At 35.9% G+C, this 14,513-nt stretch overlaps 1 protein-coding gene across 1 annotated transcript in view; it reads right to left on the reverse strand.

Moving 5' to 3' along the window:
- LOC109843300 overlaps positions 1–6,841 on the reverse strand; it is an 8,152-nt gene extending 1,311 nt beyond the window's left edge. The window contains 6 exon segments of the mRNA XM_020412230.1: positions 1,723–1,823; positions 3,257–3,317; positions 3,529–3,622; positions 6,332–6,387; positions 6,470–6,532; positions 6,622–6,841. Coding sequence (XP_020267819.1) covers positions 1,723–1,823; positions 3,257–3,317; positions 3,529–3,622; positions 6,332–6,387; positions 6,470–6,532; positions 6,622–6,756 — 510 coding nt within the window. The 5' untranslated portion in view covers positions 6,757–6,841.

Genomic DNA, 14,513 nt, shown 5'->3' on the forward strand with positions numbered 1-14,513 from the left:
CAAGGATTGAATTTTAAACATGAAGGCACATACTGATATAACTAGTAATAGCTACTACCAGTAATTTTATGTCATCAAAGAAAGTCTTAAAATTTCCCGGTTAGCATGGTCTCTGGTGGCAAAAACAGCAAACAATTAGTTAGTAATAGGAGTGCATACATTTAGAAGGATGTTGTAGATGTATAACAGACAACAGCTAGTCAAATAGGGAGCACAACTAACCAACTGATGTATGGGGAAAAAAGAACCCACATGGCCCTACCCAAACATCCTGACGTTAAGTACGTGAGATGATAGGATTATTATTAATAGGATAAGAGGTAAGCTTAAAGAAACATCTAAGGAATAAAGTGGATATTATAATTGTCAATTTAATCGAGCAAGTGGGAACTAAATGAAAGAAACAGATTCAAGTAGTCAACAACAAAAGTCTCGTTAATGGTCTTTGGTTTTTGTTGTTGTTGGTGTAGCTACAGTTAGTTTCATAATGTAAGTGTGCTTAGTAATATTATGTGATTGGTGTGGTTATAACATAAATGAAATAAGTAAAAGTGCCAAGGGAATAAAAATAAGCAGGCAGAGAGGAGAAATATGAAGTGGCAGGTGAAGGAAGAAAAGGACGGTGAAGAAGGNGAAAAAGCAGATAAACCTGAAAAAAGCATAAAAGGAGGGGAAAACAATAAGAACAAGAATATGCTACTGGAAAGGAGAATAAATTTTGCGATGAAAATCTTCGCCTATGCTACAAAACTAGGTACACGGGGCAGATATTTAAAAATAGCCTGATTTTATCGATTTATTGCCAATATATAGGGTTTTGGCCATGGCCGATACGATTTTTGTAAAAATATATGACATATCATTTTTGGCTGATTTGTTCCAATATATCGGTGTAAATCCGATAAAGCGGCCGATTTCTCGTGGGTTAAAAATCGTCTAATTTTCAACAATTTACATTCTAAATGAACCAGTTTGGGTTTGGAGGCTAAAACCCTCTTTTTTCCATACCCGATCTGCATCCACTAAATATAAACCATGCTATCCTATTCTATTTCACATCCGCTCATTTTATAACCCTAATTCTGTCTGCCTCCACTGTTCTCTCCCCCAAATCACTCGCAAATTTCTCACTCGAAGACCTCTTTTGATGATCTCTCTCGAAGATCCTTTCTCAATATTTTCATTAAATGTGCGTAGATTTTGTTTGAGCACGTTATATTATATATGCTACCATCCAATATGACACTCTGATTTTTACTACTTATCCCCAATATATCCCCGATAACCGGAATCTGATATGAATTTTAGCCGTCCAATATATTTTCCATAACCAATATTTAGAACCTTGCAGGGATGATGAAGATAGTCCAATATATTTTCCATAACCAATATTTAGAACCTTGCAGGGATGATGAAGATAGGGACAGGAGATATAATGGGTTTTGTAAGTAAGTAATTGTTCCAAAAACATTTTGGTAGCTGATCATTCAGTGTTCACTTAAAAAATCAAACTAGATTCCCACAAGGGGTTAAAGCTGTCTTCGTGCCCTGAGCCGCTTTAAGTCCCTGATACAGACTGAAGCAGTTCAACCACTTGAGCAAGTTCATCATTTCTATCTTGAGTTAAGGATGCAAAATGCTTTAGCAGCCTTTTAATGGTTCCCCTTGCATATTGTATCACATTATTTAAATAGCCGATATAGATTATCAAAGTTTCTCAGGTAAAGAGGAATGTACTTACCATGTGTATCTGACAAGCACATACTTTGGCCAATGCTCCGGATTCCAGAAGTTCTTGCGTATGTCTGGATGAACCTCAATATCTGCACAAAGAAACAAAATCTCAATCTTTCTCTTCTGTAACTAGAAATATGAAACATAAACAGCTCAACTGACAACGCCAAGGTAACGGGCAGATGCAAAATGACATATATCACTTGCCAAACAAAATGATTAAAACATAATTTTGATATAATTTTGCTACCGAATCTTCTACCATGGGCAGAACATAAAAGACACCAACTAAATAGAAGTGAACTATGAACAAGCCCTGCCATAAATACATCAACGTGACAGAGCGACTGAGTACTCTCCTACCACATACAAGGTCCATCATATACCATTACCAGCCAAATTCAAATGCTATAGGAGGAACAGCCATGCACCAGAGATGTCCCATATTAGCTGAATGTGTGACAGTACTACTATCGTCACTCAAAAATAAATTCTTCCAAATAGAGCCCTCACATAATAATTTGAAATAATATTTCTACATTAATTTCACCATTTTCACTGACTGGAGGCATCAACTTTTGATCCATACCTCGGGCTTTCCCTCTTAAGTAAGCTAATTATATTTCTTTCTCACGCTCCCCTGTGCCTATGAACAAGTACACTTTTTGCTTTGGCTATACTTTGAATCTCATTTGCATCTTTATTTGCTCTTTAAGTCATCCTTTCACTCCCTCTCTCCCCAGTAATTTGTTCTTTCTTCAGTTAAAAAAAAGCCAGACCTTTGTTCTTAAATCTTGTATTTTAACAATTCACACAAAGTTTCCTTGCTAATACAACATTTACTCTCCGTTGCCACCAACCATTTAATGCAATTCGACAGTCTTCTCAGATTATAAATTTGGTTAAAATTTCATTTCCCCATGTCCTGAGATATTATCTTCAGATAGTGTTATTCCTAATAACTAATAAGCTCCACCAGATATTGCAATAACATTCTTTTAGTCTTGCATCTTACATATATTGGTTATTTGTGTTATCATGTTTTTCGTTACTAGCTATTGATCACTTATCCTAATTTTTTCTAACACAAGACTTGTCATAACTAAATGTAGCACATGAAATATTCCATTTTTTTCTGTTGTCCCCTAAAAGGTCATATGTTAAAGATTAGAAGTCAAGACTCAAGTCTGCAAAGAGCATAGTGCAAACTACAAGCATATCGCTTCTAGTTATAGGTATGTATGAATGGGTTCCCGTATACTGTCTTGGAAGAAAACCCACTTATGTTGTTTACCAGAACAATTTAGAGAACAAAAACATGTCATATGACATCTGTATACCAACAAAAATCTTCAGTGTAAACTTAATCTTCAAGATGCGTTGGACAGTTCAATGTCCAATATGAACACACAACTAACCACGATTTCCTTAAGCAAGCTGATATGAAGAACAAAAAATGGCCCAGAGTCATATATAAAGGCATTTGGTAAACAAATAAAGAAGTGGAGTAGAAGTTACACACAATGGTGAGGCATATCCACAACTTTAGCTGTGACACCATGTAAATCATTTCCACTGTACCTCTGCAGGATATAAGCACACTGTTACTACATCCATGACATCCAAATAAATAAACAAATTCCCCATTAAGATTAATATATTCAGTTTGGAAATCATATTTGACAGTTAATGTTCTCTTTTTTCCTGCTTGGATTGAGGGAAAACAGTCAACTAGCTCATTCTGGTATCCATTTATGAGGCAAAATGGACACTAAACAAAGGGCAAACTCTTACCAAATGCACATCAATCATTGGAACTTCACTACTCTTGCGGTTGATAAGAAGAAGCCATGGAATAAAAAATTTCTCATGGCCAACTTGAAATGATCTGCAAATTTTTTTACCGATTTATCAGGGCAACATTCAGAATAGGATACAAGACAAAATAGAAAAATAGGATATTATTGATCAATTGGAGCTCAAGCATCCAAGAGTCGCCAGACTCATCGCCACAGATCCACAAATTATTAAAAATGATACTGATATTATTATGCATGCTGTGCCTTGTTAATAAATTATATTCAGCAGCGTGAAGAAAGTACCCAAATGGGTAGTCTTAGGATCTCCGTACTTTGTGCATGTATGGATGATGTAAATGTATACAGTACTTAGCATATCAGTGCACACCTAAAGCACAGAAACCCACCAGCCACCCTCACCAGTTACATGCTAAACATCATGTTCATACTATCATGAGAACTTGATAACTTCCTTCCCCATATATGGTTATTTAAAGGGAATAAAGTTACTAACTCTAATGTCTTTCTCAATCTTTTTGTTATAAAGGTGGAATATGCAATATACATAAAAGCTATAGCCATGACCCCTCCAGCACATGTTGCGAGATGCGGTATATCCACAGGAAAGCACTCACCATTTAGACCGAAAATGGTACTAGCCATTTGACGAAGAATGTGTTGTTAAATTACAACTTGACCCATAGAATAGCTAATGTTGAACTTTTAGTCATTAGTATGATGGAATGCTACTCTGACAATTCCCTCTCCAACTTCATTTTCTGAATTAAATATACACGAGTTTGGTTGAATATAAAAAGCTAAATGCCTAGCTGTTCAGGGTAGAGAACATCTCTCAATGTGACTCGTGAAGACAGATTAAGATCATGATTTGCGTTCCATCAATTCTTCTCATTCTTTCATTTTTTGTTGTCCGATTCATCCACCTTCTTCTCAAAAGTCTCTCTTTGTTTCCCCTTGCCCACTCTAAAACCCTCTCTTTCTTCTCTCTCCCTCCACCAACCTTCTGTTCCTCTTCTCCATTACCATAATTTCCTGTTGATCATAGCCTAACCCAACTGACTACCCATATCTATCCCCCATAAGAATATGAATGACCCTCTCACCAATTCTGCCTCCTCGTCCACGGCTATAAAATGTCCATATATAACCACCGTCTCTATCCTATGATGCATCTCTATGTTGCACGAATACGTTGACAAGGATATAAACCTGCATTGGGCCCCTACTTTCTCTATAACATAATCCAACTATTTATAAGTGATATATTTTGATAAAAGATAGGTATCCAATCCATATCAACTCCATATATGATGCTTGATATCATGGTACTTGATGTATATATATCAAACACTTATTATTCACATTTAAAACTTACAATATCTCCTGGACATAATAAAAACATTTAAAATACAATTGAGACACAGAAGCTAAAAAATGAAATGCATGCATGATGAGTTGGATTTTACAAATCTATTTGATCTTCAAATGCATTGCATTCCTATTTTGTGTACTTTCTTGATAAGAATTTCTCAAGGAGTATGATATTTCATCCTACTAGATCATATAACATGAGAAGTTTCTTCTAACATCTGGCAAGTGGTGTCCTTAAATTGCTTAAATATGCTATACTTTTTTTACCAACACTTACATGTATAATCTATTTCTTTATATGTCTAAAATTTAATAGTATCCTAGGATTTCACGTATGCGCGGGTACTCCCATCATGTTCCACTTGTAAATAGCATCTGTATTGATGCATCCTAAATCTATATCCACTTTCTGCTCATCTCTTCAACCTCTCATTTGTTCTTGCCCATTGTCACAGTCTGTCCAACTATTCATCTTGGTCTGCTCTATTAACCCACCATTCTCCCCTTGCTTCATTCATTCATCCACCCATTTTCACTTTCTTCACTAATAAATCTACCATCTACCCTCTTAGAGAGAAAAATGATCCGCAAACATTTTCCTCCTAAATCACCTCCTCAACTCCTTATTTTCTCCACTTATCAGTTATCACCAGTGAGCATGTCAATCCACTTATCTCTACTGTGTTCGCCATCCAATTGAACATCCACCACTCCGCCCGAGTCCACACTTTCTCCACCCATCACCACCATTGTGACCTTATCCCCTCCATCACATCCTTTCTCCTTGCCCCATGAAAAAGAAAATGGACACTGTTCAACAAGGTTACTAATCAATATGCATAAGGTATTAACTTAAAGAGGGGGGAAAAAGCTAGTGAATGTGCCACATGAGCTAAGATGACTCTTACGGAAAAAATAGACGCGGAACTGAAGCAATCAAAATTAGTGGCTGGCTTTACGATGATGGGGTTCGTCAAATCTTGCTAAAATTAATAAGAATGTGTACATAAATAAAGCAATGGCATTGTGGCCAAGACTCTGAGGTGATTGTGTCCAAATTAATTTCCCGCACCAAAATTTCATATACTAGATAGATTATTCATAAATTCCTCTCTTGCTTTAGTTAATTTAAACATTCCAGGCTCAAAAAATCACCAAAAGAGGTAAATATTTAGAACAAACTTACAATTTATAAGGATCAGCTCCTGTGAACCTAGTCGGCTTCTCAATCGGAATCAACATTGTGGCCAAGACTCTGAGGTGATTGTGTCCAAATTAATTTCCCGCACCAAAATTTCATATACTAGACAGATTATTCATAAATTCCTCTCTTTCTTTAGTTAATTTAAACATTCCAGGCTCAAAAATTCACCCAAAAAAAGGGTGAAAATTTAGAACTAACTTACAATTTATAAGGATCAGCTCCCGTGAACCCAGTCGGCTTCTCAATCGGAATCAATACCTACACATCCAATCGGAATTCACAACCAAAACCCTAGAAACGAAAAAAAAACACCCTGATTACAAAATCTGATCAATCGTACCTCGCGATTAACCGCAAAGATCGGGCAGTGGCGGCCGATCACATCGTTCCAGACCGTTCTCGACTGAAATCACACATTGTCGATAAAAAAAAATTAAAGTGCAGGAGAGAAGAACCGAAGAAAAGGAGAGGATTAGGGTTTCGAGATGTTACTCCGTGGTATTGGCCGGCTTTGCTCATGGGGATGATGTCTCCAGGCCTGTAGGCGAGAGAGATGGGGAGTAGAACTGAGATCGAGAGGATGAAGAAGAGGATTGATCGAAGAGAGGGGTTGAGAGCCGTCGCCATGGCCGAGAGAAACTGAGAGTCGCTGGACTCGAGTTGAGAGAGAGAGAGAGAGAGAGCGGGGGGTAGGAACCTGAGAAAATCCGTAAAGTTAAAGATCCGACCCGTAAAGAACCCGCATCCTAAAAGAAGAAAGAGTAAATTTCAGGTTATGTTGTAATTTGGGGATAGACTTTTGGGACTTCAGACTTCATTTTACGCGCAAGTGAGTCCAAAATCGTGAATGTCTTAGAAAATTCTTCCTCAGCTTGTTTAATTTGTTAAAATGTGTTTCAGGTTTGAGCATATTATAGATAACTCCATTCTAATTTAAAAACTAAAGAAATTGTTGGGAAATTAACAGTACAACAAGACTTTTTCCGTCTTTGTGATGAGATGAGAACAAAAAAAAGAAGAAGAAGAGAAAAAACAGAAAAATAGAGAGATTGCACACACAAGATTTACCGAGATTCAGCTCAAATTGAGCCTACATCCTCACCCGCCCCTTCTTCACCGTTTTCACTATAATCAAATGAAAGTTTACAAAGGATCTTCTCTCAAGTTGGTATAACTTAACTTGAGGATCACTTTCTCTCAAACTCATTTGAGGATTACAGATTTGTATGTGGTTCTTCTTCTTGCTTATTGCTTTCAACATTCACCATCTTCCCTCTATTTATAGGGAGGATATGCCTCTTGGGTACACCGCATTTATTGCATGGGGAAGTCCAAAGACTAACCCTTTCTTTTCTCAATGCATGGGGAAAGACAATCTATCAATGCATGCATGTAGTCAACCACAAAATCTCCATGGATTAAATCCAATGCATGGGGAAAGACAATCTATCAATGCATGCATGTAGTCAACCACAAAATCTCCATGGATTAAATCCATATTAATTCATCATCATGCATGTAGTCAACCACAAAATCTCCATGGATTAAATCCATATTAATTCATCATGGGGATGGACCCCGCTTCCCATCAATCTCCCCATCCATCCTCATGAGGAGAAAGTTTTCAAACAGTAGTCACACCTGTCTTTCTTCGGCAGAATTCATGCTTCTCTTTTGGTAGAGGCTTCGTCATTATGTCAGACGGATTTTGGCTTGTATCAATCTTCTTAATGTGCAAAAGACGATTCTCCAAAGCATCACGGATTCAATAAAAGCGTACGTCGATATGTTTTGTCCTTGGGTGATAGGAAGCATTTTTACTCAAGTCAACGGCACTCTGACTGTCACAATATAGAGTGTACTTCTCTTGCTTGAGAGATAGCTCCTTCAGAAAATTTTTTATCCACAAGAGCTCCTTGCTGGCTTCTGTAGCAGCGATATACTCAACTTCTGTGGTGGATAGAGCGATACACTTTTGCAGCTTTGATTGCCATGATACGACTCCCCCTACAAAGGTAAATAAGTATCCTGATGTGGACTTTCTTTTGTCCAAGTCACCTGCCATATCAGAATCAGTATAACCTTCCAAGATAGGTTTTCCATCTCCAAAATATAAAGAATATTTAGAGGTTCCTCTAAGATATCTTAGGATCCACTTTACTGATTCCCAATGTTCTTTACCAGGATTGGCAATATAACGACTTACCACTCCAACTGTATGTGCTATGTGTACAAACCATGGAGTACATAAAACTTCTGATGGTCGAGGCAAATAGAATGCTCTTCATCTCCTCCTTCTCCTTCTCACTTGAAGGGCTTTGTTGTGTACTTAGCTTAAAATTAGCTGCTAGCGGTGTGCTGACTGGCTTAGTGTTCAACATATTGAACTTCTCCAGAACACGTTCAATGTATCTTTCTTGTGATAGCCACAACTTTTTCGTACTTTTGTCTTAAGAAATCTTCATTCCCAATATATGTTGTGTTGCTCCTAAGTTCTTCATGTCAAAGGACTTGCTCAGCTCTTTCTTTAACCTATCAATTTTAGACCTATCTTTTCCAACAACAAGCATATCATTAACATATAGAGAGAGAATAATAAAATCATCATCCGAGAACTTTTGGACATAAACACAATGATCTATAGATGTTCTTTTGTACCCATGGTCAAGCATAAAAGAATCAAACATTTTATACCATTGTCACGGTGCCTGCTTGAGTCCGTACAAGCTCTTCTTCAATTTGCAAACCAAGTGTTCTTTGCCCTTTACCTTGAAACCCTCTGGCTGCTCCATATAGATTTTTTCTGCCAAATCACCATGGAGGAATGTTGTTTTCACATCTAACTGCTCAACTTCAAGGTCTTGAGAAGCAGCAAGACCAAGAATAACCCGAATAGAAGACATCTTTATAACAGGAGAAAAAATTTCTTCATAGTCAATATCTTGCTTCTGACTGAAACCTTTCACCATGAGGCGAGCTTTGTACTTGACTTGGTCATTTCCTTCATTCTTGATTTTGAACACTCATTTGTTCTTCAAGGCTTTTCTGTTCTTAGGTAGCTCCACCAAGTCATAAGTGTGATTCTTATGCAAAGAATTCATCTCCTCTTGCATAGCTTTCTTCCACTTTGCACGATCATCATGAACATGTGCTTCATGAAAACTTTTCGGTTCACATGCATCTGTTATCATAGTATACTCTGAAGCAGGGTATCTAGTTGAGGGTTGTCGTTCTCTCTCTGACAGTCTCAACTGAGGTACTTGTGGCTGATCCATATATGGTGGCTCTGCATGTTCATGCTCCTCCTGATCAAAACCTGGGGAACCTACAATTTCTTCTTCTTCCTGCACATCTTAAAAATTATTATTTTCAAGCATGGGAGAAGGAAAAACAACTAGTGCAGAGAATGGATCTGGGATGATATGAGTGTTTTGTGGCTCCTCTTCTTTTTCAAAATCAGCAAGTGTTTTATCTTCACAAAACACAACATCCCTGCTCCTCACAATTTTCTTATTTTTAGGATCCTACAAACTATACCCAAATTCATCATTTCCATATCCTAGAAAGATGCATGCAATAGCTTTATCATCAAGCTTTGTTCTTTTCTCCTTAGGTATATGTACAAATACCTTGCACCCGAACACCCGTAAGTGAGAATATGAAATATCCTTTCCACTCCAAACTCTTTCAGGAATATCTCCATCCAAGGGAACTAAGGGGTACATGTTTATCAAGTAGCATGTTGTTCGCACTGCTTCTTTCCAAAATATTTTTGGTAATTTAACTAAGGATAGCATACTCCTTATCCTTTCCACAATTGTGTGGTTCATCCTTTCTACAATCCCAATGTGTTGTGGTGTGTGTGGAACAATCTTTTGATGTCTAATGCCATAAAAAGAACAATAGTCTTCAAACATCCTTGAAGTATACTCACCACCATTATCAGTATATAAAAAGAACAATAGTCTTCAAACATCCTTGAAGTATACTCACCACCATTATCAGTATGAATACACTTCAAGAGCTTTCCTCCTTGAAGTATACTCACCACCATTATCAGTATGAATACACTTCAAGAGCTTTCCGGTTTCTCTTTTAACTTTAGTATGAAAGTCTTTAAAAACTTTAAAGACTTGATCTTTGGTTTTTATGACATTCACCCACACCTTTCTAGATGCATCATCTATGAAGGTCACAAAGTATGAGGCACCACTAAAAGTTTTTTCATTTATGGGTCCGCATACATCCGAATAGACTAAGTCCAATATGTCAGTTTCCTTTTTGTTATGTTTTTTAACAAAAGCTACCCGGTGTTGTTTCCCAATCAAGTAGTGATCACAGTGGGATAGTGTTGTACCTTGCATGGATGGAAGTAGTTATCACCTTGCGAGAGTTTGTAGCCCTTTCTCGCTCATGTGGCCAAGCCGTTTGTGCCATAAATCCATAGAGGTACCTTCCACTATTCCAAGGTCATCATTCTCTAAGTGAAACCGAGTCTTATAGAGAATGCAACACATCTTTCCTCTCGTTAGTACAAGTGAACCTTTGGTAAGCTTCCAACAACCTTTACCAAAGCTGCTCGTGTATCCTTCTTCATCAAGCTTGCCAGTGGAGAGAAGATTGAGACGAAGATCGGGCACAAATCCAACATCTTTTAGAACCATCTGTGTTCCAAGGTTAGTAGTAACACAAATATTTCCAATGCCAAGAATTTGAGAAGAGTTTTTCTTACCCATTTTTACCATTTCAAGATTACCTTCACAAAGCGAAGTAAAGTAGTCCTTCCGGGGAGTAGCATTGTAGGAGGCACCGGAATCAATCACCCATTCTGAGTCTTGGCAAGTGAGATTTGTTAGACCCTAGAGGGGGGTGATTAGGGTCTTATGCTAATCTAATCCGATTTTATACCAATTAAAACTAATTAACAAATATATTCTTGCAAGATAGATATACAAAGAGTTATGTGCAAGAATATGCAATATACACAAGGTGATATATCCTAGCAAAGAGGTATACTATATGATATATGTAAGGATATGCAAACACAAGGGTAACATAAACAAATGATATAGTGGATGAAATAAACAATAAATAAAAGAAAGGCTATAAAGATGAACAAATATAAGTGTGCTAAACCAAACTCAAACAAGCAATATGATCACGGAGTTCGGACCTTCCGTCCTACGTCTCCGCTCCCCACTCCCGGAGAGAAATCCACTATCACGATCGGGTTTTCTACGCTCACCCGAATAACGTTTACAACCACACTATGTCGGTTTTCAACGCTCACCGATCAACGTATACACTCACTCTCACAATGTCGGTTTTCAACGTTCACCGATCAACGTCCACTCCTCACACTCGGTTTTCTAGTTCACCGAAAACATTACAACACACTCGGTTTTCTAGCTCACTGAAAACCTTACAATACTCATAATGTAATAACAAATGATTTGTTCTCTAATACAATGTGAGAACTCAATTAAAGCTCACACTCAATTGTTACAACTCTCATCAACCCAAATATACTATGTATGAAAATACAATAAGCTCAATGTGGGTGTGTGTAAACAATGAGTAAAACAAAATCAACTAAACTCAAATGTAAATACTAGCTTAATAGAATTGATAATCAACAAGTAATTATAAATAAAAGCTAGAATTAAGTTTAGAAAAACTTCTCTAGATAATAAGAGAGAGAGATGGATTGAAGCTCAATGAATTGATCTCCACTTCCTCTTATGGAATTCTTCAAAAACCAAATGGATTGAAGCTCAATGAATTGATCTCCACTTCCTCTTATGGAATTCTTCAAAAACCAAACCCTTAAACAAACTTAAAACCAAACAATTCTTCAAAAACCAAACCCTTAAACAAACTTAAAACCAAACTTAAACTCTTTTAAAACTTGTTAAAATATTTCTTGGATTATGAAAATAGTTATGACAAAGGGGTATATATAGGGTAGAAGAAAACAACTCAAAAAATCTCAAAAACCCACTAAAAACCAAAAACAGAAGTTACCGTTAAAGTTCAACGGTCAGATGCTACAGTAACAGCGATCAACCGTGACGGTCGACCGCGAAGTTCGTCAAAACTGAGAGAACGTGCAGAGAGTTTGACGGTCGACTGCACTGTAGCGCGGTCGACCGTGGGTACTGTAGCACTACATATCCAGCATTGTAAAAACAATTAAAAATAGTAAATCAACTCTAAAAATTATGAATCTTTGAGAGAATGTTCTAGACATGTAGAAGAACATGTTAGAGAAAGAATTTCTGAAATATCATTTTTCATTTGAGAGAAATAAATATTTGAACACAGATATACAGTTTCTAAAAATTTGCTGACATACACGATTTTGTAAAATCAATTGGGCACAGTAAATCAACTCCAAAAATGGTAAAATTTTGAGAGAATTTTCTAAACATGTAGATAAACATTTCAAAGAAAGAATTTCTTAAATATTACTTCTCATTTGTAAAAACTCATCTGTTTTGTAAAAACATGCACGAACATGCACGAACAAAAAACATGATTTTGTAAATTTAATTAAACGTAACAAATCAATTTCAAACTTGATGAAACTTTGGGAAATGTTTGAAAATGTGATTTTGAACATGTTACAAAAAAGAATTTTCCAATTTGTATTTCCCAATTATGAAATCTCATTATTTTGCAAAATCACATAAGTATGGACTTGTAAAAGTTTGATCTTGACAAAATGAGTTTAAACAAAGTTTTGAAAACTTTCCAATAGATTTATAAACTTGATAAAAGATATAAAATAATATCGTTAAGTCTATAATCCAAAACGATGATAAACCAAACCAAACGTGTGTGTGTGTGTGATATTGAGCTTGAAGTATTAACACACATAATATAAGCCCTAAACTAATTTACCCAAGCTTGATTGGTCTTCAATATGCTTGACTTGGTAATCTCACGGATAAAGCTTGAACTTGATCTTTAACTTTGAATTGCAAGGCTTCACTCCACTATTCTGTCAACCTCCATTGGATATGATTGTTGAAGTTCTATTCCATCCATCCTCCAACACGTTGTTTGCCTAGAATAAATACGAAAACACAAACACTAGACAAACAACATTAGATGTAAATTGTTTGCTAAATTACCATCAAAATAAGAAGACCAACAATCTCTCTCTTTTTTATGATGAAAAACAATTTACAAAAAGGAATATATGCATGAAGGAAATGAACATATACAAGATAGTACACATGCATATAAACAAGGAATTGTATACTCACAATATTTCTCCCCCTTTGACAACATTAAAAAAGGGACAAAAGAATTAAGAGAGCGAAAGATCCCCCCTACAAATAAGCATGAGTGAGTATAAAACAAGTATAGGAATTGCTCCCCTATCAAAATTCCTTAATGAATATATGCAATGAATGCTAAGGCATACATATGTGAGCAAGCATAGATGGAAAGTATGCTAAACACTCTTCACATATAAAAAGACAATGAAGACACATATAAATATGTCATTATGAAGATAGTGTCTCATTACACTAATATAAAAACCATGTATAAAATAGATTTATGAAATCAAAAGAAAAAGAGCATGAGAATCATGCAAAATGTTTTCAAATGAAAACAAATCAATCAAATGAAATTATATATCACAAGTAAATCATACAAGAACATAAAACCAAATCATCATTGATTTTCAAAAATCAAGAGAGGCAATTATATCTAGCTATTGAGCTAGTATCAACCCATGTAAACATTTTAGCATTCGGTAAATAAGATTTAGGAATAAACACCCAATAAATCCGGATGGTTATATGAACACAAACCTCTTATCAAAATCAAAACAAATAATCATGAAAACAAAAGATTTGATCAATTACAAACCTCTTATCAAAATCAAAACAAATAATCATGAAAACAAAAGATTTGATCAATTAAAAGTTTGTTTTCATAATCAAAAGATTTTAAGACATAATTTTCAAAACCAAGAAAATAAAAAGTAAGAACACTAAAATTCTTGGTTTAAAATTTAAATTTGTTTTGGTACCCAAGAACTCTTGGTACCAAAAAATTTAGGGACATGACCCCTATCATTAAAGCTCAAAACCCTTGGGTTATGAACCTATTTGGGCGCATTTAGTGTACTAACACGATCAAAGCAATAATCACTCAAATGACCATTCTGATTGTAATTTGTGCAATGAAAGAGATTCATTTGTTTTTGTGGACCATTAGCCCCTGCACGGGAATCATTTGCAAATAAAGATTTTCTTTTAAAATTATTTTGTAAATAAGAAACATTCTTAAACAATGGTCTATTTGGAACATATTGTAACTTAGAAGCTTTTTGTATATCAAAATAAAATTTAGCAAGATGTCCAAAC

Source organism: Asparagus officinalis, chromosome 5 (assembly GCF_001876935.1).
Source record: "Asparagus officinalis chromosome 5, Aspof.V1, whole genome shotgun sequence".
NCBI classification, from domain to species: domain Eukaryota; kingdom Viridiplantae; phylum Streptophyta; class Magnoliopsida; order Asparagales; family Asparagaceae; genus Asparagus; species Asparagus officinalis.